The sequence below is a fragment of the Macaca nemestrina genome, chromosome 1 (genome assembly GCF_043159975.1).
Source record: "Macaca nemestrina isolate mMacNem1 chromosome 1, mMacNem.hap1, whole genome shotgun sequence".
Taxonomy (NCBI): Eukaryota; Metazoa; Chordata; class Mammalia; order Primates; family Cercopithecidae; genus Macaca; species Macaca nemestrina.
This window is the reverse complement of record NC_092125.1, coordinates 188,361,537-188,386,862: the sequence shown is the minus strand read 5'-3', so window position 1 is coordinate 188,386,862 and position 25,326 is coordinate 188,361,537. Positions and strand designations below refer to the sequence as shown.

At 45.9% G+C, this 25,326-nt stretch overlaps 1 protein-coding gene and 1 long non-coding RNA gene across 2 annotated transcripts; one reads left to right on the top strand and one right to left on the bottom strand.

Moving 5' to 3' along the window:
- The first annotated feature begins 8,439 nt into the window (after window positions 1-8,439).
- LOC112429004 (signal transducer CD24-like) lies at window positions 8,440-8,853 on the top strand. Its single transcript, XM_024796993.2, has one exon. It carries the CDS (start codon window positions 8,440-8,442, stop codon window positions 8,851-8,853), a length of 414 nt encoding a protein of 137 aa, XP_024652761.2.
- Window positions 8,854-12,853: 4,000 nt separating this feature from the next.
- On the bottom strand, window positions 12,854-20,840 carry LOC139362498 (uncharacterized). The gene is made up of 3 exons (XR_011621605.1): window positions 20,680-20,840; window positions 14,663-14,849; window positions 12,854-13,673 (listed from the first exon to the last, which is right to left on the bottom strand). It is a non-coding gene; the product is annotated as an uncharacterized lncRNA (long non-coding RNA).
- Window positions 20,841-25,326: the final 4,486 nt, after the last annotated feature.

Genomic DNA, 25,326 nt, shown 5'->3' with positions numbered 1-25,326 from the left:
GCACTCCAGCCTCGGCAACAGAGCTAGACTGCATCTAAAAAAAAAAAGAATGGTTTTTATAGAGATAGGGTCTCACTATGTTGCCCAAGCTGGTCTCAAACTCCTGGCTTCAAGCGATCTTCCCACCTCAGCCTCCCAAAGTTCTGGGACTATAGGCAAGAGCCACTGTGCCGAGACTCCTTTGCCCATTTTAAAATTTAGTTATTTGTTTTCTCACTATTAAGTTGTACGAGTAGGCCGGGCGCGGTGGCTCAAGCCTGTAATCCCAGCACTTTGGGAGGCCGAGACGGGCGGATCACGAGGTCAGGAGATCAAGACCATCCTGGCTAACACGGTGAAACCCCGTCTCTACTAAAAAAATACAAAAAACTAGCCAGGCGAGGTGGCGGGCGCCTGTAGTCCCAGCTACTCGGGAGGCTGAGGCAGGAGAATGGCGTGAATCCGGGAGGCGGAGCTTGCAGTGAGCCGAGATCCGGCCACGGCACTCCAGCCTGGGCGACAGAGCGAGACTCCGTCTCAAAAAAAAAAAAAAAAAAAAAAAGAAAGTTGTACGAGTACATGTTCTTTAATTTTTTTCCCTTGCAAATCAACACAGAATGAATTGAATAAACACCAATGGGCATCCAAATGAGAAGGAAGAGTCAGCACTTTCAGCATAACTTAATGGTGGCCACTGGATCTCAATTGTAATAAATTTATAAAACATACATTTTGTCACCACTATCAGCAATTTCATTTTTCCATTTCCCACTTATTTATTTATTATTATTATTTTTTTTTTTTTGAGATACAGTCTCGCTCTGTCACCCAGGCTGGAGTGCAGAGGCACGATCTCGGCTCACTGCAAGCTCCGCCTCCTGGGTTCACGTCATTCTCCTGCCTCAGCCTCCCAAGTAGCCAGGACTACAGGCACCCGCCACCACGCCCGGCTAATTTTTTGTATTTTTAGTAGAGACGGGGTTTCACCGTGTTAGCCAGTATGGTCTTGATCTCCTGACCTCGTGATCTGCCCACCTCAGACTCTCACAGTGCTGGGATTACAGGTATGAGCCACCAGGCCCGGCCTTCCCACTTATTTATATAAAATACCAGTAAAATGCACAAAAAATTCAAATAGCTGTACAAATTGTCTTGTACTGACAACGTTGGCAAAATCAGACTGTTGCTTAGCACACTGTGAGATAAAAATGTTCACTTATCAGCAGATGTGCAAACATTCAACATGCTTTATTTAGGCCGGGCACGGTGGCTCATGCCTGTAATCTCAGCACTTTGGGAGGCCGAGGCGGGTGGATCACGAGGTCAGGAGATCGAGACCATCCTGGCTAAAACAGTGAAACCTCGTCTCTACTAAAAAAAAATACAAAAAAATTATCCCAGTGTGTTGGTGGGCGCCTGTAGTCCCAGCTACTTGGGAGGCTGAGGCAGGAGAATGGCGTGAACCCGGGAGGTGGAGTTTGTAGTGAGCAGAAATCATGCCATTGCACTCCAGCCTGGGCAACAGAGCCAGATTCTGTCTCAAAAAAAAGCAAGCATGCTTTATTTAGAGATATCAAAGTGTAATGCCCAAAAGTACAGGTTGTAATTAAGTCAAGAACTACCCCTACTTCTCTTTTGACAATCTTTTTTAAAGTTAATGACACTAATAGTTTTTTGCAACAATTGTTCACCCGAGGATATTAAATGGAAAGTTCTTTTTAATGATGCGGATGTGAGGGAGCTAAAGACACGTCTGGGCCCAGAATGTTCGGAATAGCTTCCTTAAGGGAAATCCATGTTGCTGAGCCCATGCAGTCTTCACCCTCACAATAGCCACTTTGTTCATGAGTCCATTAAACAAACATTGGAGTGGCTGATGAAAGGGCATAGATTTGCTCCAAAATCTTAGAAGTCTATACTGTGATTCTCCTACTGGTGCTTACCAAAGGTTTTTTTGTTTGTTTGTTTTTTGTTTTTGTTTTTGTTTTTTTCACTTTTATTTTAGGTTCAAGGGTACATGTGCAGGTTTGTTATATCGGTAAACTCATGTCACAGAGGCTTGTTGTACAGATTATTTTGTCACCCAGGTACTAAGCCCAATACCCAATAGTTATTTTTTCTGATCCTCTCCCTCCTCCCACCCTTCACCCCCAAGTGGACCCCAGTGTCTTGTTCCCCTCCAAGTGTCCATGTGTTCTCATCATTTAGCTCCCACTTGTGAGAACATGTGGTATTTGGTTTTCTGTTCCACTTTAGTTTGTTAAGGATAATCGCCTCCAACTCTATGCACATTCCCACAAAAGACATGATCTCATTATTTTCTATGGCTGCATAGTATTCCATGTTGTATATGTACCACATTTTCTTTATCTAATATCATTGATGGGCATTTAGATTGATTCCAGGTATTTGCTGTTGTGAATAGTGCTGCAATGAACATTCGAGTGCATGTGTCTTTATGGTAGAACGATTTATATTCCTTTGGGTATATACCCAGTAATGGGATTGCTGGGTCAAATAGTTGTTCTGTTTTTAGCTTTCAGAGGAATCATCACACAACTTTCCACAACGGTTGACCTAATTTACACTCCCACCAACAGTGTATAAGCATTCTCTTTTCTCCACAACCTCGTCAGCATCTGTTATTTTTGACTTTTTTTTCTCTCTTTTGAGACTGAGTCTCACTCTGTTGCCTGGCTGAAGTGCAGTGGCACTATTTCAGCTCACTGTAACCTGTGCCTCCGAGGTTCAAGTGATTCTCCTGCCTCAGCCTCCTGAATAGCTGGGACTACAGGTGCACACCACCACACCCAGCTAATTTTCGTATTTTTAGTAGAGACAGGGTTTCACCATGTTGGCCAGGATGGTCTCGATCTCTTGACCTCATGATCCACCCACCTCGGCCTCCCAAAGTGCTGGGATTACAAGCATGAGCCACCACACCCGGTTATTTGTTGACTTTAATAGTAGCCATTCTGACTGGTATGAGATGGTATCTCATTGTGGTTTTGATTTGCACTTCTCTAATGATCAATGATATTGAGCTTTTTTTCATATGTTTGTTGGCCGCATATATGTCTTCTTTTGAAAAGTGTCTGTTCATGTCCTTTGCTCACTATTTAATAGCATTGTTTGTTTTTTCCTTGTAAATTTGTTTAAGTTCCTTATAGATGCTGAATATTAGACCTTTGTCAGGTGCATAGTTTGCAAATATCCCATTCTGTATGTTGTCTGTTTACTCTGTTGATAGTTTATGCTGTTGTGCAAAAGCTCTTAAGTTCAATTCGATCCCATTTGTCAATTTTTGCTTTTCTTGTGATTGCTTTTGGCATCTTCAGCATGAAATCTTTGCCCATTCCTATGTCCAGAATGATATTGCCTAGGTTGTCTTCCAGGGTTTTTATAGTTTGGTGTTTTATATTTAAGTCTTTAATCCATCTTGAATTGATTTTTGTATATGGTGTAAGGAAGGGGTCCAGTTTCAATCTTCTGCATAGGGCTAGCCAGTTATTCCAGTACCATTTATTGAATAGGGAGCCCTTTCCCCATTGCCTGTTTTTGTCAGCTTTGTCAAAGATCAGATGGTTGTAGTTGTGTGGCCTTATTTCTGGGCTCTCTATTCTGTTCCATTGATTTGTGTGTCTGTTTTTATACCAATACCATGCTGTTTTGGTTATTGTAGTCCTGTAGCATAGTTTGGAGTTGGATAATGTGATGCCTCCAGCTTTGTTCTTTTTGCTTAGGATTACCTTGGTTATTTTTCAGGCTCTTTTTTGGTTCCATATGAGTGTGTGTGTGTGTGTGTGTGTGTGTGTGTTTGAGTGGAGTACAGTGGAATAATATTGGCTCACTATAACCTCTGCCACCCAAGTTCAAGTGAATCTCGTGCCTCAGCCACCTGAGTAGCCAAGACTACAGATGTGTGCCCACCATGCCCTGCTAATTTTTGTATTTTTAATAGAGAATTTTTGTATTTTTAATAGAGACAGGGTTTTTCCATGTTGGTCAGGCTGGTCTCAAATTCCTGGCCTCAAGTGATCCGCCTGCCTCAGCCTCCCAAATTTCTGGGATTATAGGCATGAGCTGCTATGCCTGGCCCCATATGAATTTGTAAATAGTTTTTTCTAGTTGTGTGAAGAATGTTATTGGTAGTTTGATAGGAATAGTATTGAATCTGTGAATTGCTTTGGGCAGTATGGCCATTTTAATCTTCCTATCCATGAGTATGGAATGTTTTTCCATTTGTTTGTGTTATCTTTAATTTCTTTGAGCAGTGTTTTGTAATTCTCATTGTAGAGATCTTTCACCTCCCTGGTTAACTGTATTCCTAGGTATTTTATTCTTTTTGTGGCAATTGTGAATGAGATTGCATTCCTGATTTGGCCCTCAGCTTGGTTGTTGGTGGATAAGAATGCTAGTGATTTTTGTACATTTATTTTGTTTCCTGAAATCTTGCTGAAGTTGTTTATCAGTTGAAGGAGCTTTTGGGTGAGACTATGGGGTTTTCTCGATATAGAATCATGTCTGCAAACAGGATTGAATATTCTTTATTTCTTTCTCTTGCCTGATTGCTCTGGCTAGGACTTCCAATCCTATGTTGAATAGGAGTGGCAAGAGAGGGCATCCTTGTCTTGTGCTGGTTTTCAAGGGGAATGCTTCCAGCTTTTCCCTATTCAGTATGATGTTTTGCCAAAGGTTTTATTGACCATCCACATTTGATACACACTCTTGAGTATCGCTGGATCTGCTGGATCATAAGGACCAAGTAGAATAGCATCTTACTCTATAGCCTAGACATATTACAGAGCCTTTTCTTGCTCTGATCCCCATTTGAAATTAGCAGCCTTATGTGTGACTCCTTAGAAGGTCCAAGCTAAAAATGTGTTTGCCTCCAAAATCCAACATTGTCTACCAAGTGTTTAATCATGGTAGATGGTGCATCAACTTCTGTCACTTTAGAAAGGTTATCTTAACAAGGGCCAGACCACTGAATCCTCAGAAATTTCTCTGAGGTGGCTGAGACGGCAGGCCCCTCAGGCTTATCTCACATTCTCTGGTTTGCTTATATATTACTAAGACTTCCAAATTGATTGCTACTTTCTGTTCATCAGATCTAGCAAGCATAAGGTCAATGTAATGGACAGGAGTCATGTTTTATGTAATGTCAAGACAATCAGGATTTCTGCTCACTGTAATATGGCAGAGAGCTTGAGAGCTGATACAGAAGCATCGAGACAGGACAGTGGATGTGTACTGTTGACCTTGCTAGGTAAAAATAAACTGCTTCTGTTAGTCCTTGCAACTTGGTATGGAGAGAAAAGCATTAGTCAGATCAACAGCTGCATAACAAATGCTAGAGGTTCTGCTGATTTGCTTTAGTAAAGATACTAATTTATAATAGAAGTTGCAATTGGAGTCACACCTGAACTAAGTTTTCTGAAATCCACAACCATTTCCCAATATCCATTCTGCTTTTGCCCAAGCCAAATAGGGGAATTAAATGGGTATATGATAGATATTCCCATGTTTCAAGTCTTTGATGTGATGACACTATTCTCTGTAATTCCCCTAGGAATGCAGCATTGCTTCTGGTTTGCTATGTTGGTAAGAAGGGGAAAGTTCCAGGCGGACTTCCTCTTAACTCTTTCTGCCATAATGACCCTGATCCCATGGATTTAGAGAGCCAGTGCAGGAATTCTGCCTCTGGTAGAATGTCTGTTCCAATTATTCTTTCAGGAACTGCGGAAATAACTACAGGATAAGCCCATAGACCAACTGGTTCCATATTTGGTAGGCCACAGTGGCATTTTTGGGCCCCCAAGAGTTATATCAATCCAGACATAGTGTCTAGTCACCTCCCAAAGGCCTGGATCTCTAGTTAATGGCATTAGGTCTCATTAAAGAAGACTCAGAGGGACATTTAATCATATATTGTAGCAATTCTGCAGGCTTGTGTTTTGTTTTGCTTTGTTTTGTTTTGTTTTGTTTTGTTTTGTGGCAGGGTCTCACTGTTGCCAAAGCTAGAGAGCAGTGGGGTGATCATGGCTCACGGCGGCCTTGACCTCCCCGGGCTCAGGTGATCCTCCCACCTCAACTTCTCGAGTACCTGGGACTACAAGCATGCTCCACCACACCCAGCTAATTTTTCTGCTTTATGTAGAGATGGGTTTTCGCCATGTTGTCCAGGCTTACAGGGTTGTTTTTTAAAGGGACTCAGCCTCCCCTTGAATCTAGGGGCTTTGGGTCTGAAAACTGGCTTACTTCTGGAAACTGGGTGCATGTCCATGATTCTTTACTCTGTTGACTCAAGTTAGAATTTTGTCTCCCAGTCCTACCATCCAGTATGACAAAGCAGGGCAAAAAATGATGACTCTAGAGCTATGAAGCAATACATTAATATTTGGCACTTTCTTCTTCTTCTTCAATATTTTGATTAAGCATCCATCCATTCATCTGTTCACCTTTTTACCCAGCATTTATTGAGTAATGGGCCAAGAATGACGTAGGCACTGGGGATATAAAGTGGAATAGAAAGTAATCTTTGGGACAGGCTTGGTGACTCACACCTGTAATCCCAGGACTTTGGGAGGCTGAGGCAGATGACGACTTGAGGTCAGGAGTCTCAAGACCAGCCTGGCCAACACAGCAAAACCCTGTCTCTACTAAAAATACAGATATTAGCCAGGAGTGGTGGTGCATAAGGAGCTACTGGGTGACAGAGCAAGACTCCACCTCAAAAAAAAAAAAAAAAAAAGGAAAGTATGATGGCTCACACCTGTAATCCTAGCACTTTGGGTGGCCAAGGCAGGCAGATCACTTGAACCTAGGAGTTCAAGACCAGCCTGGGCAACATGGTAAAACCCAGTCTCTACAAAAAAACACAAAAATGTTCCGGGCATGGTGGCAAGCTTCTGTAGTCCCAGCTACTTGGGAGACGGAGGCGGAAGGATTGCTTGAACTTGGGAGGTCAAGGCTATGGTGAGCCATGATCATGCCACTGCACTCCAGCCTGGGCAACAGAGAGAGACTCTGTCTCCAAGAAAAAAAGAAAGTGATTTTTGTTCTTACACCATATGGTGTAATAAGCACCTTTTTTCTTCAGGAATGATTGGATGTTCATAGAAATGCCCACTTAAAGTCCTAGAGGCTGGGCGCGGTGGTTCACACCTGTAATCCCAGCACTTTGGGAGACCAAGTCCTGCAGATTACCTGAGGTCAGGAGTCCGAGACCAGGCTGGCCAACATAGTGAAACCTGTCTCTACTAAAAATACAAAAATTAGCCGGGTGTGGTGGTGCACGCCTGTAATCCCAGCTACTTGGGAGGCTGAGGAACGAGAATTGCTTGAACCCAGGAGGCAGATGCTGCAGTGAGCCAAGATTGCAAACTCTACTCCAGCCTGGATGACAGAGCAAGGCTGTGTCTAAAAAAAAAGAAAAAAGAAAAAAAAAAAGTTCCTGGAACTCTAGGCTGAGTAGGCAGAAAGGCGGGGGCATGTTTATTTATTAGGGATTGTAGTTGGTGAGTAGTAATAGAGATTTAACTATGATGGCTTGTACAAATTTATTCTCACACGTAAGAGAATTCCAGAGGCACGCAGTCTAAGACTGGTATGCTCTAGAAAGTCACCTAGGATTCTATTTTTGTGCTTCACCATTCTTTATGCAGCTTCTATCTTCAAGGTTAAAATGTGGCTACTGGCACTCCAGCCATCATATCATAGTTCTGGGCAGGGAGATGAAAGTAAGAGAATTTCAGTGAAAGGGCTTCTCTGGAAGCCCTACTGCTTACAGCTTATTGGCCACCCTATCTAAAAGAGAGGTTAGGATGTAAAATTTTTCCTCTAGACATATGGTCCGTAAATTTTTCCTAACGAAGAAGGGAAAAAATGAATATTAGATACGCAATTAATCATCTGTAGATCAGAAGAAACAAAACATGGCCTGGCACAGTGTGTGTGTGTGTGTGTGTGTGTGTGTGTGTGTGTGTATACATATGTGTGTGTGTATATATGTGTATATATATACTGTGTGTGTGTATATACATGTGTGTATATACACAGAGAGAGAGAGAGAGAGAGTACAATGAGATGTATTATAAGGAAATGACTCATACAGTTATGGAGGCTGCAAAGTCCTGTGATCTGTTATCTGCAGGCTGGAGACCCAGGAAAGCCAGCGATACAGATTTCAGCTTCAGTCCAAAGGCCTGAGAACCAGAAGCACTGATGGTGTAAGTCCCAGTCTAAGGGCCAGAGAAGACCAACATCTCAGCTCAAGCCATTAGGCAGCTCGAGCAAACTAATATAGCCCCATTTAATCCTCCCACTGACCCTGCAAAGTCAATTCATTAGCTCAATTTTATAGGTAAGAAAACAGACCTTGCCTGTGCCCGCCTGGAGCCAGCGGTTCTCCAAGCACCCAGCATCCAGCGAGACACGTCGCACACCGACAGAGGGGACATGGGCAGAGCAATGGTGACCAGGCTCGGGCTGGGGCTGCTGCTGCTGGGACTGCTCCTACCCACGCAGATTTATTCCAATCAAACAACTGTTGTAACAGTTTCAAGTAACTCCTCCCAGAGTACTTCAACGGCCCCAAATCCAGCTAATGCCACCACCAAGGCAGTTGGTGGTGCCCTGCAGTCAACAGCCAGTCTCTTCGTGGTCTCACTCTCTCTTCTACATCTCTACTGTCAAAAGACTCAGGCCAAGAAACAGCTAAACTTCCCCATCTTCTACACCCAATCCACATGGCGTCTGGAAGTCCAATGTGGCAAGGAAAAACAGGCTTCGTCGAATCTACTAATTCCACACCTTTTATTGACACAGAAAATGTTGAGAATCCCAAATTTGATTGGTTTAGAGAACATGTGAGAGGTTTGACTAGACGATGGATGCCAATATTAAATCTGCTGGAGTTTCATATGCAAGATGAAGGAGAGGCAACATCCAAAATAGCTAAGACATGATTTCCTTGAATGTGGCTTAAGAAATATGGACACTTAATACTATCTTGAAAATAAGAATAGAAATAAAGGATGTGATTGTGGAATGGAAGAAAAAAAAAAAAACTGAAACACAGAGAAGTGACATGACTTTCCTCCTCCTCCAGCTCATAAATGACAGGCTAGGGATGACAGCCCAGGTTTGCTTGACATAGAGACCTCTGGGCTACTCAGAGATTTGACAGAAATGTGGTATACTCCCACTCACCTCCCCTTTCTCCTTGACCTTTGTGAGTTCTCTTGACCTCTTTCTCCGAGTACCCCAGCCCAACGCCAGGCGTTGTCAATGACTCCCTGGCACAATTAGCTCTTTGCTTTCACTCAGTTAACTCAGAAATCTTCTGTGCCCTTGTAGAGATGCCCTTCCCTGAAATCCTCACATTTTAGAACCTATATCACCCCAACATCTCCCGCTAGTGTTAATTGGGTGGGATATCTCCACCACTGTCCCCCTCTAGAGAGCTAGCCAGGGGCCAGGACAACTAGGCAAGCAGGCACTGCACCAGCTGCCCTCACAGCAGTTCACACGTGACATTCTGTTTAATCCTCACAACAAACCTGTAAGTTAGGCATTATTATATCTTCATTTTACAGATGAGAAAAACGGAGGCACCACGCAGTAAAGAAACTTCCCTGTGCCAGGCACAGTGGCTCACACCTGTATTCCCAACACCTTGGGAGGCCAAGGCAGGAGCATCTCTTGAGCCCAGGAGTTCAAGGCTGTAGTGAGTCACGATCGCGTCATTGCACTCCAGCCTAAGCGACAGAGGAAGGCCCCTGTCTCATTAAATAAATAAATAAAAGAAACTTTCCTAATGCCACATAGTTAGTGATACTTGACCTAGACTACAGTCAGAGAAAGCTTCCTTGAGAAGCTTTGAGCTGAAGGAGTAGAAAATAGAAGAATATTGCTATGGTCTGAATGTTTGTGTCCCTTAAGTTTCATATGTTAAAATTTTAACTCCCGAGGTGAAAGGTATTGGGTGGGGGACCTTTGGGAGAGAAACAGATCACGAGGGTTCCTCATGAATGGGATTAGTGCTCATATTAAAGAAGCTCAAGGGAGCTTGTTTGCCCTCCCAGTATGTGAGGACACAGCAAGAAGGCGCCATCTGTGAACAGGAAGAGGGCCCTCACCAGACACCAAATTTGCCAGCACCCTGATCTTGGAGTTCCCAGCCTCTAGAACTGTGAGAAATAAAGTTCTTTTGTTCTATAAGCTACCTGGTCTATGGAATTTTGTTATAGCAGCCCAAATGGACTAAGATGAGTATCATGTGCAAAGGTCCTGAACCAGGAGGGAGCCTGTGTGTTTGAGAGAAGATCATGTGGCTGAAGCAGGGTAAGAAGAGAGCTGAGCAAGATGGGGCAGAGGCCAGGCTAGACAAGGCCTTGAAGGCCTCCCTGAAGTTTTAGATCTCTGTTATAAGAGCAACAGGAAGCCATCAGCTGGTTTTAAACAGAGAAATAATGAGGTGAAGCCATCAGTAGGTTTTAAGCAGTTGGAAAAGATTCTTCTGGGACAGTGTAGATAAATGATTGCATGGAGAGTGAAATGCAGGGAGACCACTAGGGTCCATGGTGGTAATCCAAGCAAGAGACGCTGGTAATGCGGATTAGGACAACAGCAGTAGAGATAGAAGTGAAAATGTAAAGAAGTGGATGCTTTCAAGAGCCATGTAAGAGAGAAAATTGGCAGCACTTGGTGACTGGATATGGCTACGGGGTGAGGGAGAGGTTGAGGTCCAGGTTTCTGGCTGGTGCAACTAGCTGGGTAGTACATATTTCACTCAGACAGGGGATGCTGGGCAAAGAAAAGATTTGGGGGAAAGCGTGTTCAGCTTGAGACATGTTGGATTTGAGTAAGACACCAAAGGGGAATTATCCAAAAGACAGTTGGACATGGGAGCTCGAAAGTCAAAACAGAGGTGTGGGCTGGAGGTACGTATTTGGGAGCTGTAACCAGGACCAGCCCATCCACTAGGCACAGGAGAGACATGAGTGCCCCAGTACTTTTAGGGCTGACAAAAATGCTTTAATTCCTGATATGGTTTGGATGTTTGTCCCCACCCAAATCTCATGTCAAATTGCAATCCCCAGTGTTAGAGGTGGGACCTGGTAGCAGGTGATTGGATCATGGGGGTGAACTTCTCATGAATGGTTTGGCACCATCCTCTTGGTGCTGTCCTCACAATAGTGAGTGAGTTCTTGCAAGATCTGGTCATTTAAAGGGGTGTGGCACCTCCCCTGCCCTGCCCCGCCCTCTTGCTTCTGCTTTCCCCATGTGATAGGCCTGCTCTCCCTTCACCTTCCACCATGATTGGAAGCTTCCCGAGGCCTCCCCAGAAGCAGATACCACTACATTTCCTGTACAGCCTGCAGAAACATGAGCCAATTAAACCTCTTCTCTATTTCTTTTTCATTTTTTTAAAATAATTGAGATGGGATCTTGCCATGTTGCCCAGGCTGGTCTCAAACTCCTGGGCTCAAGTGATCCTCTTGCCTCAGCCTCCCAAAGTACTAGGATTACAGGCATGAGCCACTGTGCCCAGCCAAAACTTCTTTCTTATAAATTACCCAGTCTCAGGTATTTCTTTCTTCTTTCTTTCTTTCTTTTTTTTTTTTTTTTTTTTTTTTTTGAGACAGGATTTTGCTCTGTCACCCAGGCTGGAGTGCAGTGGAACAATCTCAGCTCACTGCAACCTCTGCCTCCTGGGTTCAAGCAATCTTCCCATCTCCGCCTCCCCAGTAGCTGAGACTACAGGCACACACCACCACAACAGGCTAATTTTTTATTTTTCTGTAATTTTAGGTAGAGATGAGGTTTCTCTATGTTGCCCAGGCTGGAGGAATTTCTTTCTAGCAGTACAAGAACACTCTAATACAATTCCCTTTAAATCAGAAGAAAAAACAAACTTTTAAGTCAAAGGATTTTTGGCTTGTTTTTGAGACAGAGTCTCGCTCTGTCACCCACGCTGGAGTGCAGTGGCATGATCCTGGCTCACTGCAATCTCCACCTCCTGTATTCAAGCGATTCTCCTGCCTCAGCCTCCCGAGTAGCTGGAATTACAGGTGCACACCATCACACCCAGCTAATTTTTGTATTTTTAGTAGAGACGGGGTTTCACCATGTTGGCCAGGCTGGTCTCGAACTCCTGACCTCAAGTGATCTACCCGCCTCGGCCTCCCAAAGTGCTGGGATTATAGGCGTGAGCCACTGCACACAGCCTGTTTAAGAGACAGAGTTGCTCTGTCGGCCAGGCTGGGGTGCAGTGGCCTGATAGTAGCTCACTGCAGCCTCAAACTCCTGGGCTTGAGTGACCCTCCTGCCTCAGCCTCCCAAGTAGCTGGGACTACAGGCTTGACTGCGCCTGGCAAAGATGTTTTAATAAATAATATTAATATAATTTATTTTGTGCTAATGCAGTCATAAAATATAATGTTAAAAAAATGTTTACAGGCCGGGCGCAGTGGCTCACGCCTGTAATCCCAGCACTTTGAGAGGCCAAGGCGGGAGAATCACGAGGTCAGGAGTTCAAGACCAGTCTGGCCAACATAGTGAAACTCCATCTCTACTAAAAATACAAAAATTAGCCGGGCATGGTAGCGCGTGCCCATAGTCCCAGCTAATCGGGAGGCTGAGGCAGGAGAATCGCTTGAACCCGGGAGGTGGAGGTTGTGGTAAGCAGAGATCATGCCACTGCACTCCAGCCTGGACGACAGAGTGAGACTCTGTCTCTAAAAAAAAAAAAAAAAAAAAAAGTTTACATAGGAAGGGGCCCACAAAAGTCTTAATGCTGCTCTGTTTGTAACAATAAACATGCTTTCTGTTATAACAGAAACCCACTGGCAATGGCTCCAACAGTGACAGTGGTTTAATTTCCCTTGTGTAAGGAAGTTCAGCATTAGTGTGGCCTTCAGGGTGGGCAGATCGAGTGCCCTAAAGGTCAAAGACTCCTTCCAGCTCTCCGCTCTGCCATCTTTACAGATGGCTCCATCCTCAGGTGTTAGCAAAACAGCTGCAGCAGTTCCAGGACACCCTCAGACTTGACAACATTCCCAGGAAAAAGAGATACTGCTGTTTACATCGCTCTCACCTAGCAGTGAGGAAACCTTTCCCAGAAGGCCTTCACCAAATGTCCTTGTTATGGAATAAATGTTTGTGTCCTCCAACATTCTTACGTTGAAATCCTAACCCCCATGGTATGTATTAGGAGATGGGGCCTTTGGGGGGCAATTAGGTCAGGTGATTAGGTGTTGGATGCCCTTACAAAAGAGACCCCCAAAGAGCTCTCTTATCATCTTATTTTATTTTTATTTTTTTAGAGACAGGGTCTTGCTCTGTCACCCAGGCTGCAGTGCAGTGGCATGATCATAGCTTACTGCTGCCTTGAGCTCCTGGCCTCAAGCGATGGTCTTGCCTCAGCCCCCAAGTAGCTGGACCTACAGGTTCTCACTATGTTGCCCAGGTTGGTCTTGAATTCCTGGCCTCAAGCAATCCTCCTGCGTTGGTCTCCCAAAATGTTGGTATTACAGGTGTGAGCCACAGTGCCCGGCCCCCAGAGAACTCTCTAGCCCTCTTTCTGCCAAGTGAGGTCACAGCAAGAAGACAGTCAATGAACCAGGAAGCAGGCCCTCACCAGACACCGAATCTTCCCATCCTTTGATCTTGGTCCCCAGACTTCAGAACTGTAAGAAATACATGTATATTATTTAAATCATCCAGTCGATGGTGTTCTGTTATAGCAGCCTGCACTGACTAAGATGGTCCCTCTCATCTCACTGAGCAGGACTGGAACATATCTTCATTCCTAAACCAACTACTGGCTAGAAGGATGGAATGAATGTGATGGGCTGAGATCAATCATGTGGGGTGGAAGAGTGCTTAGGGAGTCAACCCTATGCCTTCTCTAGAAGTCTTCCTGTGGGAGGTGGGAATTGAAGCTGAAAGCATGGATGAGCTCACCCAGAGAGTATTCAGAGGAAAAGAAGCACAGGGGACCTAGGAGCTTCAGCATCTCCAGCTCAACTGGAAGGTTACAGAGGCAGAGACTGAATCAGTTACGGCTCCTGCTGCAGAAGGGCTTCCTGTCTGATGGAAGAGACCACCATCAAATACAGTTACAGATGGACCCAAAGTGTAGTTGGGTCAGCCTGTGACAGTAAACTGGATTGGAGTCTCAGTTGTGTATTAATAACTGTGTGACTTTGGGCAGGTTACTTAAGCTCAATGAATCAGTTTCTTCCTCTGTAAGCACCCTATACATAGTAAATATCAAATACAGTTATTATTGTCCACATGATTATCATATTTAGGTGATGGGAGGCCAATGGATGGGATCTAAGCAGGAAAGCGTCCTGGTTAGCTTTGCGTCTCAATCAGGTAGCTTGGGCAGCCTGTGTTCTGTCCCTGCTCAGAGGTACCTCTTCCCTTCACTGAGTTTCCATCCAGCTTCCCCCAGAACTGAGCCCCACCAGACCCTTTCAGGCCCCAGCAGCATCTCCACAAAATCTCTCTGTTGAATTTAGCTGTGCTTCTGTGCCTCGGAATCAGGATGAGTTACTGTCCCTCATTTCACCTCTGTCCACTTGCATTGTTGCCGCTCCAAGAAATTAATCAGGTTTATTAAGCATGACCTCTCTTTTGTGAGCCCTGCTCCTGGCCTGCTGATCTGTACCTGTCTGCTGCTCTCCTGGCTCAGCTCAATTGGAGAGGCCTCAGCCTTCATTACTGCCTTGGTGGGGGCAGGGATAAGTGGCCGGGTGACCACATCTTTTGTTTGCAGAGACTGACGCACCAGGCTGGATCAGAGACAAAGGCAGGATGCTCTGCTAGAGTGAGCACAAGGCCCTTTGTTGCCATGGCTGTGGAAAAATAGGAACAAAAAGGATAAACGTTGCATCCAAATATGCTAATAATTAACACTTAGCACCATGGATATAAAAAGCACTTAATGCTAAATTATAATGATCATAATAACTAGTCTTTATTCAGCCCTACTCCATATGGTACCATGGCTTGGTAGCTAAGTATGTGTGAGCTGGAGCCTAAGTGCTTGGGTCCAAATCCTGGCTCTGCTATTTACTAGCTCTGTGACCTCGGGCAAGTTACTCAAGCTCTCCCATCTCAATCTTTGCACCTGTAAAGCACAGATAATGAAAGTACACAGCTCATAGGGTATACAAGTTCACATTATGCTTAGAAAGCACTTCAACACGGCCTGCCACATGATAGCACTCAATGAAGATTTTATTTTTATATACATTTTTATAGACATTGATCAGCAAATTTAGACCTCAAAACAAACTTGTGACATAGATATTATTATTCCTATTTACCAGTTTAGGAACTCAAGACTCGGAGAGGTTGAGTAACTTTCCCGAGGTCACCCACCAAGAAAATAGCAGAACCCAGTTCTGTCTGACTATAAAGTCCTACGCTTTCCACCGCACCAGGTGACTGTCTTCCATGAGCTTCTGGCAAGAAGCCCCAGGTCAGTGTAAGGGTACATTGTTGATGACTGTCTCACAGTTCACTCTTGCGTTTAGTCACAGTTGGAAGGTACTGGGTGTTTTCAGAATGAAGGACAGAGGAGTCCCGAGTACAAGGCAGCTTCATCAATCATTTCTGTCCACTCCAGCCCTGCATTATGCTCAGCCTGCCCTAGATGTGCAAGGCCTAGTTCTCTGGTAGAAGATGGAAGCTTGAGGACTTGCTCAAGCTCCATCACCTATCCGATGATGTGGCTGGCTGAGTGGAGCCACAGGGCAGAAATTGGCCACAGGGCAACAGGTCACACCAGGCACAGGTGCTGGGTAGGTCTGGGGCCAAGGTGGCCTTGGCAGATTTTTGCACCCTAAGACTCTTGGACAGAGTCAAGGAAATGCAGTGAACCTGCACAGCCTAAAGCCCATTGCATTTGAATAGCAACTCCCTGCCAGGGAACTTAAGATTCCTGAAGGATGTATTTTGTTTTTTAATATGAAGGAATCCCAGAGTCTGGCTTATTACACCTCCTGTGGAGGGGACATCTGGCTGCCAGACCACTGCCCATCACAACAAAAGCAACTTTTGTTCAATATTCAAAAGCAGCTCAATTCCTAAGTGACTGCCTGGGCAAAATAAAACTCAGCCTTACAATGTTCCTGGGAAGGAGAGAAGCCTGGCTATACAATTAACTGCAACCATTCACTGAGCATGACCCTAGTCACAGCCCCCATCCAGCACTTGTCCTTCCAGTTTATGGCTAACTCCTGTGCTCTCCCATGTCCAGACGTCCCTTTGCAATCATATGGGAGTGGGCTAGGTCCATCCTTGACTCTGGGAAACATAGCCCTGGCTCCTCAATTAGGACCCAGCTTGGTGTCAGAATAAGGGCTCATGAAAGAGCCTCCCTGGATGTCCCCAGGCTATGTCCACATTTAGTTCAAGGTGTCAGAATAAGGGCTCATGAAAGAGCCTCCCTGGATGTCCCCAGGCTATGTCCACTTTTAGTTCAAGGTGGCAGAGCCCACTCATGAAAGGACAAGCAAGCTGTCAATGCCATGTGCCCATCCCCTTCCCCAAGCTCTGATTACAGGCCTCCTTCCTCAACCGCTTCCACCCACACCTGCCTCTTGCTTCCCATTCACATCCCTGGGTTTCCAAACGAAGATCAGAGCAGCAGAAAAATGGCCAGGCTGCAGGTTCAGGGAAAATCGCAGGAGCTGTGTGGTTGGACAGACATGGGTTTGAATTTCACCACTTAACACCTGTGTGACTTGGGTTGGTCACTTAATCTCTGAGTCTCAGTTTTCTCATTTCTAAAAGGGGAGTAATATGTACTCTTAGGATTTCTATAAGGATTAGAAACAGTATGTGTAAGTGTGTTATACCCGGTGGCACTCACTAAATGGTAGCGATTGCCTGACAAAGGTGAGTCTCTTTATATTTATTTACAGTGTAAATACTGTTTCTCTCTTAATTCTTACAATTACCAGGCTGCATGCAGGGTCTGCCCACCACAGATGTTGCTGTGAGGGGCTTGGCTGGGTTGAAGCTAAGCCCTCTTGCTGGGCCTAGACCTTGGTCCAGGGCAGATATGGGAGTTTTGGCTATTTTGTCCGTGGTTGGGTGACCAACTCTCCCAACTGCTTGGGATTATCCCAGCTTTAGCACTGAAAATTCCTTGTCCTTGGAACACTGAAAGTTCAGTCCTGGGAAAACTGGGATGGTTGGTCATCCTATCAAGGCAGCTGGCCAAGACAGATGGAAAGGTATCAGACCTGTGGGAAGAAGCTGGGCTTTTTGACAACCTTCCTGGATGAACACACCAGGCTGGGGACCACTCAGCCTAGACTGAGTTAAGCTGAGGCCAATGATGACATCTACAGGTCATGTGCAAAAACTGCAGCCTAGGAATCACCCACTTGGCCCATAAGTGGTTCGTTCATATATTTATTGTGGTTCATATATTCATATATGTATTGTGAATAAACATATTCATATATTTATTGTGCTCTCAACACTGGGCATAAGTCTCGGGGGTGTTGGAAGGCATCCACCGGCAAGTGAAATTTATGCTGAGGCTTGGTGATTCAAAAAGTGTTAGCCAGGTTAAGGTGGGAGGGAAAGAAAGAGTACTCCAGGATGGAGAGAACAGCAAAGAAAAAAGCCCTGAGTGTGAAGGAACAGAAAACCTTCAAAAAACAAATTACAGCATGGGGAAGGGGACAGTGGTAACCAAAAAAAGCTGGAGAGTTTGTACTAATCAGCCATGGAAAAGTTTCTGTCTTTACCCTAAGAGCAATCAGAACTTATTGAAAGGTTTTAAAAAGCAGGATAGTAACATAATTAGAGCTGCATTTCTCAAAGTTAACTCTGGCTGCAGGGTGGAGGCTGGTTTAAAGAGTAGCAAGCCTATCACTTCAACCCGGGGGGTCAAGGCCACAGTGAACTGAGATCACGCCAGGGCACACCAGCCTGGGGGACAAAGTGAGACCGTGTCTCAAAAAAAAAAAAAAAAAAAAAAAAAAAGAGAGTAGCAAGCCTAAAGCCAGAGAGGCAACTAGAATATCATTGCAGTGTCCAGGTGGTACAGAAGGTGGTGGGGACAAGGGGAGGAAAAGAAAGGTGACTGTTGGTAAAAAATAATGGAAAACTGGTCGGGTGCGGTAGCTTACACCTATAATCCCAGCACTTTGGGAGGCTGAGGCGGGTGGATCACGAGGTCAGGAGATCGAGACCATCCTGGCTAACACCATGAAACTCCGTCTCTACTAAAAATACAAAAAGTCAGCTGGGCGTGGTGGCGGGCGCCTGTAGTCCCAGCTACTCAGGAGGCTGAGGCAAGAGAATGGCGTGAACCCGGGAGGTGGAGCTTGCAGTGAGCCAAGATCACGCCACTGCACTCCAGCCTGGGCAACAGAGCGAGACTCCATCTCAAAAAGAGAAAAAAAAAAAAGAATGGAAAATTAGCAAGGCATGGTGGTGTGTGACTGTGGTCCTAGCTTCTCCGGAGGCTAAGGCAGGAGGATCACTTACAGCCGGAGAGGCTGAGGTTGCAGTGAGGCATGATTGCACCACTGCACTCCAGTCTGGGCAAAAGAGCGAGAACCTGCCTCAAAAGAAAAAAAAAGGGAAAGAGATTATGGAAATAGAATGGACAGGGCCATGGTGGATTGACGAATAGGGAGGTTCAAAAATGACCTGTAGGTTTCTGGCTAGGAGAGCAGTGGAACAGCTACTGAGATGGGAGCACGAGAAGGGGGAGGATAATGGTGGGTATGATTGATTTGAGGTCCCTGTGGGACATTCAACTCAAGATGACAAATAAGCAGTTGAATAAAGGTTAGCAAGGGAGACTTCACTGTGTGGACCAACTGCATATAGATGGTAACCAAAGCCCTGAGCAGCACTAACATTTCAGTGGGCAGAGGAAACACAACATGGTTAGAGGAAAACCAGGCAAGTGTTCCTCCTCTGGCACAAGAATGTTTCAAAAAGGAGAGAATGGTCAACTGTATAAAGTCTTTTTGAGAAGCAGTGAAATGAGATCTGAAGATTGTCCATAGGACAACATGAAGATCATTGATGACCTTAGAGCCTTTGAAGGTGGAGTGATAGAGAGAAGCCAAATTAGAATGAGTTGTGGAGTGAGTAGGAGGTAAGGCGGTGGAGAAAGTGAGTGCAGACAATTTGAATAAATGTAGCTAAACAAGTCACCAACAGGAGGGTAAATAGGTAAAATCATAAATTAAACACACACATAGCTTTTACCCCAACAATTCTGCTTCCAAGAAATCAGCCTGCAAACATACTCCACATGTGCACAAAGACCCACAGAAAGGATGTTTACTACACCATTTTATAAACAGCTACAATGTTCATCAATAGAGGGCTGGTTAAATTAATATAACACATCCACATAACAGGGTATTATGTGGCCATTAAAAATATCATGGTAGGCTGGGCACAGTGGCTGACACCTGTAATCCCAGCACTTTGGGAGGCCGAGGCAGGCGATCACCTGAGGTCAAGTGTTCGAGAACAGCATGGCCAACATGGCGAAACTCCATCTCTACTAAAAATACAAAAATTAGCCGGGTATGGTGACGAGTGCCTGTAATCCCAGCTATTCGGGAGGCTGAGCCAGGAGAATCACTTGAACCCCGGAGGCGGAGGTTGCAATGAGCCGAGATCGTGTCACTGCCTGGGCACAGAGTGAGACTTCTGTTTCAGGAAAAAAAAAAAAAAAAAAAAAATTCATGGTAGGGCTGGGCACAGTGGCTCAGCCTGTAATCTCAGCACTTTGGGAGGCCAAGGGGGGCAGATCACCTGAGGTCAGGAGTTCCAGACCAGCCTGGCCAACATGGCAGAAACCCCCATCTCCACTAAAAATACAAAAATTAGCCCAGCGTGGTGGCGCCCGCCTGTAATCCCAGCTACTTGAGTGGCTGAGACATGAGAATCGTTCGAACCCAGTGGTGTGCCATTGCACTCCAGTCTGGGCAACAGAACCAGACTCCATTAAAAAAAAAAAAAAAAAAAGTACATATGGTAAATATTATGTGTATTTTACCAAAACAATTTTTTATTTTTAAGGCAGTCTTGCCCTGTCGCCCCGTCTGGAGTGCAGTAGTGCGATCACAGCTCACTGCAGCCTTAACCTCCCCCAGCTCAGGAGATCCTCCCACCTCAGCCTCCCGAGTAGCTGGGACCACAGGCCTGCGCCACCACGCCCGGCTAATTTTTGTATTTTTGTAAAGACCATGTTGGCCAGGCGGGTCTCGAACTCGTGATCTCAAGTGATCCGCCCGCCTCGGTCTCCCAAAGCGCTGGGATTACAGGCGTCAGCCACTGTACCTAGCCGAAAAAGAATTTTTTAAAGTCACCATCTCTGCGAGGTTTTTCTGGGCCATCCCCAGGTAAAATGTCAAGCCCTCCACAAGCCGGAAGAGAGTCGGAGTCCTGTGGGGGAGGCAGGGGCGTGTCCAGAAAGGCGGGAGCTTCCGAGCCGCCTCCACGGGAAGGGAAAGGGGCGGGAGCTTGGAGGGGGCGGGTCCAGAACGGCTGGAGCTTCCGGGGCCGCCGCCTCTGGAAGGAAAAGGGGAGGGAGCCTAGAGGGGGCGGGACCAGGAAGGAGAGGGCTTGGGTTTTTGGGGTGTCAGCCTGCGCCCGCTGGGATAGGCAAGAGAGGGAAGGGCCGAGGCTTACGGTTTCGGAGTGAGGGGAGCTGCTCGGCAAGCCGCCGCGCCTGGGTTAAGAGCAGTAGGAGGAACGTGGCTTCACGACTTCGGCTCCTCGGCCATCCACAGCCGGCCCTCCGCCTCTGCTGACCTGGCTGCTGTAGAAGGCAGAAGAGGCCTGAAGCCTGCAGCAGCACCCCTGCCCCGCGGCCCCGCGCGCCCTCCAGTGGCGTCATCCCGTTCGCTTTGGTCTCGACTGGCGCGCCTATCCTCCGCAGCAGCACCCCTTGGGAGGGCAATCGCGGCCAGGCTCCGAGGACCCATCTTGTGAAAGTTCCCCGTGGTCCTGACTTTAAGGGAAAAGGGGTCGTACGTGGGCCACGGCCGGAAGGGAGACCCAACATCCATGATGACGTCTGCCCGCCAGCCTCCCTCTTCAGAGCCCAGTCTGTGCCTTGCATCAAAGTCAAGCACAGGGCTCTTGTAGGGCACCGAGCCCCAGCCAAATCACCCTTTTCTTTCAGATAGCTCCCACTTACGCCCAGAAACCTTACTCCCTCCCTCTGGAGCAGGTGGGAAGTGAAAGGCCGGGGGGCCTGTTTCTGCTCCCTCTGTCTGTACCTGTGGCCCTTGAGTGAAAGCCCCAGCCATTGTACCAAAGACCTGAAGGTTCCAGGATTGCTCACTTGGGACCCTGACTATGAAGGGTCAAGATAGTCCATTCTGCCCCAGCACTCAGAACCTTATTACCAAGGCCCCTGCCCCAGGAATCCACCATCAAAACCAGGGCCCTGCCAGTGCCTTCCCAGTGTTCAGGCCTAGGGAAGAGCAGCCCCATTATGCCTGTTATTCCTGATCCTTCTGCAGTCTCTCTCTTTGTGACCCCATGGCCTTTGCTGCTATGGCTGCCCTGGCTCCACAGAGTGCCAGGTCAGAGACACCCTGGCCTACATAGGTTCACAGGCTAAAACCTGGGCCTCCTGCCAGGCTGCAACTCCCAGCTGCACACCGCAACCTGAGAAATCTCAGCACAGTCTAAGAAGTAGTAATGGGGTCGCTTCCGACTCGCTGGGGAAGGGAGATGAGGGCCTCTAGCTCTCCATGCCCAGTCTCTCATCATCAAAGTCATTTAAGGCCCCAGCGACCCCAGGGTTCAGCAGCATTCTGTTCATCATGAGCAGAGGGGTGACTGAATAGAATGGGAGGCAGGTGTGGCCTGAGCAGTTCCCAACTTGAATTTTCCCTTGAGCTTAGTGATTTGGGGCGGGGTTGGGGGGGCAGTTTGAGATATTTTCCCTTCACTTGTGGGAAATCTTCGGCCCCACAAATCGCTAAGCTGAAAGGAAAAGTCAAGCTGGGAACTACTCAGGGCAAACCTGCCTCCCATTTGATTCAAAGTCACTCCTCTGCTCACTGAGATAGACACATACCTGATTGCCTCCTTTGGAGAGGCTTATCAGAAAATAAATGCAACCATTTGTCTGTCACTTACCTGCAACCTGGAAGCCCCCTCCCCGGTTGGAGTTGTCCCCGCCTTTCTGGACGGAACCAACGTACCTCTTACGTATGTTGATTAATGTCTCATGTCTCCCTAAAATGTATGAAAACAAACTGTGCCCCGACCGCCTTGGGCACATGGCGTTGGGACTCCCTGAGGCTGTGTCACAGGCACGCATCCTCAACCTTGGCAAAATAAAGTTTCTGAGTTAACTGAGACCTGTCTCAAATTTTCAGAGTTCACATTTTGGTAACCGTTGAGGGATTCTGAGTGGAGATGCCCCTGACTTTTGACAAATCTGTCAGTGCTTGGTACCAGCAGGAGCTAACTTTATGCCAAACCAATAAGACAATTTACTGAGGTCTGAGAGTACCCCCTCCAGAGAATCCCTGATCTCCCAAAATTTGGTCAAGAGCTAAAGTTTATTTTGCTGTACAGCTCCTCTTTTTCTAGAGTTTTACTTGCTTGCAACACAAGGAAGGCAGCTTTTTTCCTGCTTCCATGACAATAGAATGCAAATAACTCCTATGGAGTTTGAGCTTGCTTCTAACAGGGAAGGTGAGTTTGTTTCTTTTTTGTTTTTTGTTTTTTTCCTGCTTCTAGGATGGTAGAAAGCAACCTTCAGCCTGAGACCCATCCCTAGATAAGTAACTGAATTGGGGTTTCTCTTGGATAAAGTTAAGGTTAACAACCAGCTGGTCTTAATTTCTCCTTACCATTAGAGCGCTCGGTGATCTTATTGTTGGTGTTTTGTTGTTATTTTTGTTCCGGTCTGAAGTTGTTGTTTAAGGATCCTAATTCTAGTTCAGAGATGCATTCTAAAGGGTCTTCTCTATTGCTTTTTCTCCCAAATTTAAACTTAATTCGGTTTGTCTGTGTGTATTTGCGTGGAGAAGTGAACTGTTGTTTTCATAAGTTAATGACAGTTTTCTCAGCTCCAAAGAGAAAGGGCATTTACTCCTCCCAGCTGGAAGCGCCCCTGGGTGACTGGAGGCCTCATGGGAGTCTCTGGGGGGTTGACCCCTTGCGACAGGCAGCGCCCTGGAGGGAAATCCCTAATAAAAATTATTTTTTAAAATGGCTCATCCAGGAAACGCATATAAGGGCTGATCACCCAGCCTTCTGAGCCCTCTCTGAGGTCATAAACCTCTGGAGAAAGAAACCCAGACATGTAAGAGGGTGGAAACGACTCAGCGATGACACACCGTAGCGTCCTGCCCACAAGCAGCACATATCAATCCACCACAAAAAAAAAACCTGGGCCACAGCTCAGTTCCTCCTATTAAGACAAAAAAAAAAAAAAAAAAGTTGGAACCAATCTAAGAATGAGGAGGAAACAAGGAGAATGACCCCCTTTCGAGCACTCCATAGAGTTGATGGCACCTCTGCTTGCCAAAGTTTATGAAAATGGAAATAATATGGCCTTTGTGCACATTTACATTAAGGAAAAAGAGCCTTAAGATCGACCTGCAAATTATAGAGTTCCTAAGTGCTCTTTTTCTCTATTTTTTTTTTTTTTTTTTTTTTTTTGAGACGGAGTCTCACGCTGTTGCCCAGGCTGGAGTGCAGTGGCGCGATCTCGGCTCACTGCAAGCTCCGCCTCCCGGGTTTCCGCCATTCTCCTGCCTCAGCCTCCTGAGTAGCTGGGACTACAGGCGCCCGCCACCGCGCCCGGCTAATTTTTTGTATTTTTAGTAGAGACGGGGTTTCACTGTGGTCTCGATCTCCTGACCTTGTGATCCGCCCGCCTCGGCCTCCCAAAGTGCTGGGATTACAGGCTTGAGCCACCGCGCCCGGCCTCTTTTTCTCTATTTTTTTGTTTTCTGCCTGCTCTAAATCTGCTGTTATTTTTCTATTAAGATAAAAAGCACTGTATCCAACAAGTTCTTTTTGCAGGCTAGCGAATTTGTGTTTATCTCATGGCTAAAAGTTCTGAAGTAAAAGCTATAGGATATTTGTTTATGTGTGTGTCTATGTGTGTGTATATATATATATTTAAAAGACCTTTATAATTTCTACAATTTTATGCTTAATTGGCAATTAAATCTGTTTTAATTTCCCTCTAGCACACCAAACATTTTCTGTCCGACCTTATAATGTAAATTTTGCTATTTGACTTTCACCTGAGTTGTTTCTTTAATATGCAAATTTAAAGCTATTTACCTGAAAATTCCCCAGGGTTATGAAATAGGTCATTAAGAATCTGAAAGTCTGGGCCGGGCGCGGTGGCTCACGCCTGTAATCCCAGCACTTTGGGAGGCCGAGGCGGGCGGATCACAAGGTCAGGAGATCGAGACCACGGTGAAACCCCGTCTCTACTAAAAATACAAAAAATTAGCCGGGCGCGGTTGTGGGCGCCTGTAGTCCCAGCTACTCGGGAGGCTGAGGCAGGAGAATGGCGTGAACCCGGGAGGCGGAGCTTGCAGTGAGCCGAGATCGCGCCACCGCACTCCAGCCTGGGCGACAGAGCGAGACTCCGTCTCAAAAAAAAAAAAAAAAAAAAAAAACAAGAATCTGAAAGTCTGGCCAGGCCCGGTGGCTCAAGCCTGTAATCCCAGCACTTTGGGAGGCCGAGACGGCGGATCATGAGGTCAGGAGATCGAGACCATCCTGGCTAACACGGTGAAACCCTGTCTCTACTAAAAAATACAAAAAAAAAAAAAAAAAAAAAAAAAAAAAACTAGCCGGGCGAGGTGGCCGGCACCTGTAATCCCAGCTACTTGGGAGGCTGAGGCAGGAGAATAGCATAAACCCCGGAGGCAGAGCTTGCAGTGAGCTAAGATCCAGCCACTGCACTCCAGCCTGGGCGACAGAGCAAGACTCCGTCTCAAAAAAAAAAAAAAAAAAAAAAGAATCTGAAAGTCTAATATAGGGGAGAAAAAGGTTTTCATAAATCTGTAAAATGTACTTCTATCGGCATGCCTAATACGTCTATGTATTCATGTGTCGTGTACACAATGTTTCACTACTAAAAATATATAAAAGAGTGCTAATTAATTGGCTTAAAATAATGAAATAAAAGTGCTTAAATCATATACTACAAAAGAAAAGACTAGTGAAGTGCTCTTTCATGTAACTTAAGTAAAATCTTTAATAAATAAGCTAGCTTTAAAATTAATGGTAAGGTGATATTAGAAATGTCTTAAGGCTGGGCGCAGTGGCTCAAGCCTGTAATCC